This window comes from Morus notabilis, unplaced genomic scaffold, assembly GCF_000414095.1.
Source record: "Morus notabilis unplaced genomic scaffold, ASM41409v2 Scaffold911, whole genome shotgun sequence".
Classification (NCBI taxonomy): Eukaryota; Viridiplantae; Streptophyta; class Magnoliopsida; order Rosales; family Moraceae; genus Morus; species Morus notabilis.
This window is the reverse complement of record NW_010365341.1, coordinates 4,474-6,281: the sequence shown is the minus strand read 5'-3', so window position 1 is coordinate 6,281 and position 1,808 is coordinate 4,474. Positions and strand designations below refer to the sequence as shown.

Here is a 1,808-nt window from a genome sequence, read left to right as displayed (position 1 = left end):
ATGCACAAGTTCAAGAACCTCTTTAGCCCTATTGCCCTTAGACCCAAATGGTCTTTTGGTCATTTTGCCCTCCAAACAAGACTCACATTGGGGTAAGGACCCAACCTTTAAAGAACTTAAAGGTCCATCATTTACCAACCTATGTATCCTGTTAAGGCTAATATGACCAAGTCACAAATGCCAAAGATATGTCTCATTACAGTGAGAAGTTTTAAGCATTTTAGAGTTATTAATAACTTCAGTGTTTAGCAGTGAGTCCGTCTTAGGTTTGATAAAATATAGATTATTTTGCATCCATCCATCACAGACAAAACACTTATTTTTATGAATCACAACTTTATTATTAAAAGAAACTGAATAAGAATCCTTAAATAAACAAGCAACAGAAATAAGATTCCTCTTAAATTGAGGAACATAAAAGTAGTCTCGCAAAAATAAATTCCTATAACTATCAAAGTAAAGATGGACGTCTCCCACTGCTTCAGCCAACACTAGAGTTTCATCGCCCATCCTCAACGTGAAGCTCTCATTTAGAAGACTTTTCGTTTGCTTGAACCCCTGCAAAGAAACACACACATGATTAGTTGCTCTAAAATCTATGACCCAGTTGTCACTGGATTCCTCAACCAGACATGCTTCCACAATCAAAAGATCACACTCACCTCCTTTACCTTTAAAGGCTAGGTAGTCCTTGCAATTCTTCTTCATGTGCCCCACCTTCTCGCAATGAAAGCATTTGAGCTTGTTCGGGTTCTTCTTTTTCTTTTTCTTCTTGTTCTTGCCCTTGTTTGGCGGAACTGAAGAACTCTCCTTTTTGGCTACTTTCTTCTTATTTCCATTCCCTGGAGAGGGTTTGGAGGAGGATGCCTCAACCAAGTTGGCCTCCACAATAGTTGACCCCTTGATCATCCGCTCGAACTTTTGGAGTTCTTACATCAACTCTATCATGGTTATATTCTGTTTAGTGCTCAAATTGATCGTTGCCCTAAACAGAATATACTCCTTCAACAAAGTCTCAAAGATCATGATCAATTGAGACTCAGCATCGATGTCGGCCCCATTGGACTGAGCGTCAGTCAAATAGGCCATCACCTTCAACATATGTTCCTTTACGGAAGACCCAGCCTTCTGTCTGCAATTAATGAGATTACTTAGGACTTCCCGACATTTTTCAGCGGCTTGGCTGCCGAACATGTCCTCAAGATTATCCATAATCTGACGAGCAGTTATGTAATCTTCATGTTGTGCTTGAAGCACAGTGGACATGCTCGCCATCATATAACAGCGAGCCATATCGTCAGAGTTCTTTCGGCGTTAATATGCTAGCAAAATCTCATTAGGAGCATCAACAGGTGGCTCCAGAGGACAATGTGTATTCAGTACGAAACTTAGTTTCTCAAAGGTTAGGACGATCTTTAGGTTCCTTTTCCAATCAGTAAAGTTCTCACCAGTTAAAGTGTGTTTATTAAGTATCGATGATAATGCGCTAGTAGACATTTTGATCTACAATAAGCATTCATATATCTAGTATAAGCAAACTTACATAAATATTTAGTAATCAAACATATATACATATTATAATGTAACCAATATGTGTGTGTGTCAAAACCTTGAAAAAATTACAACCTTACAACGATAATTCCCAACTCAAAATTTTGTAAGTCTCCTAGGGGAGATCATGCAAATTTAATTGGGAACAAGGTTCCCCTCCGATCAATATATACCATCCGGATCAATCTCTGTACAGTACATATTGATTATCATTTTCTTTGTCCATTAATTTAACTAACAGAGCTCCTAAGAGAGAT

At 38.3% G+C, this 1,808-nt stretch overlaps 1 protein-coding gene across 1 annotated transcript; it reads right to left on the bottom strand.

Moving 5' to 3' along the window:
- Positions 1-930: 930 nt before the first annotated feature.
- LOC112093508 lies at positions 931-1,293 on the bottom strand. Its single transcript, XM_024172111.1, has one exon. It carries the CDS (start codon positions 1,291-1,293, stop codon positions 931-933), a length of 363 nt encoding a protein of 120 aa, XP_024027879.1.
- Between the last annotated feature and the right edge of the window lie 515 nt (positions 1,294-1,808).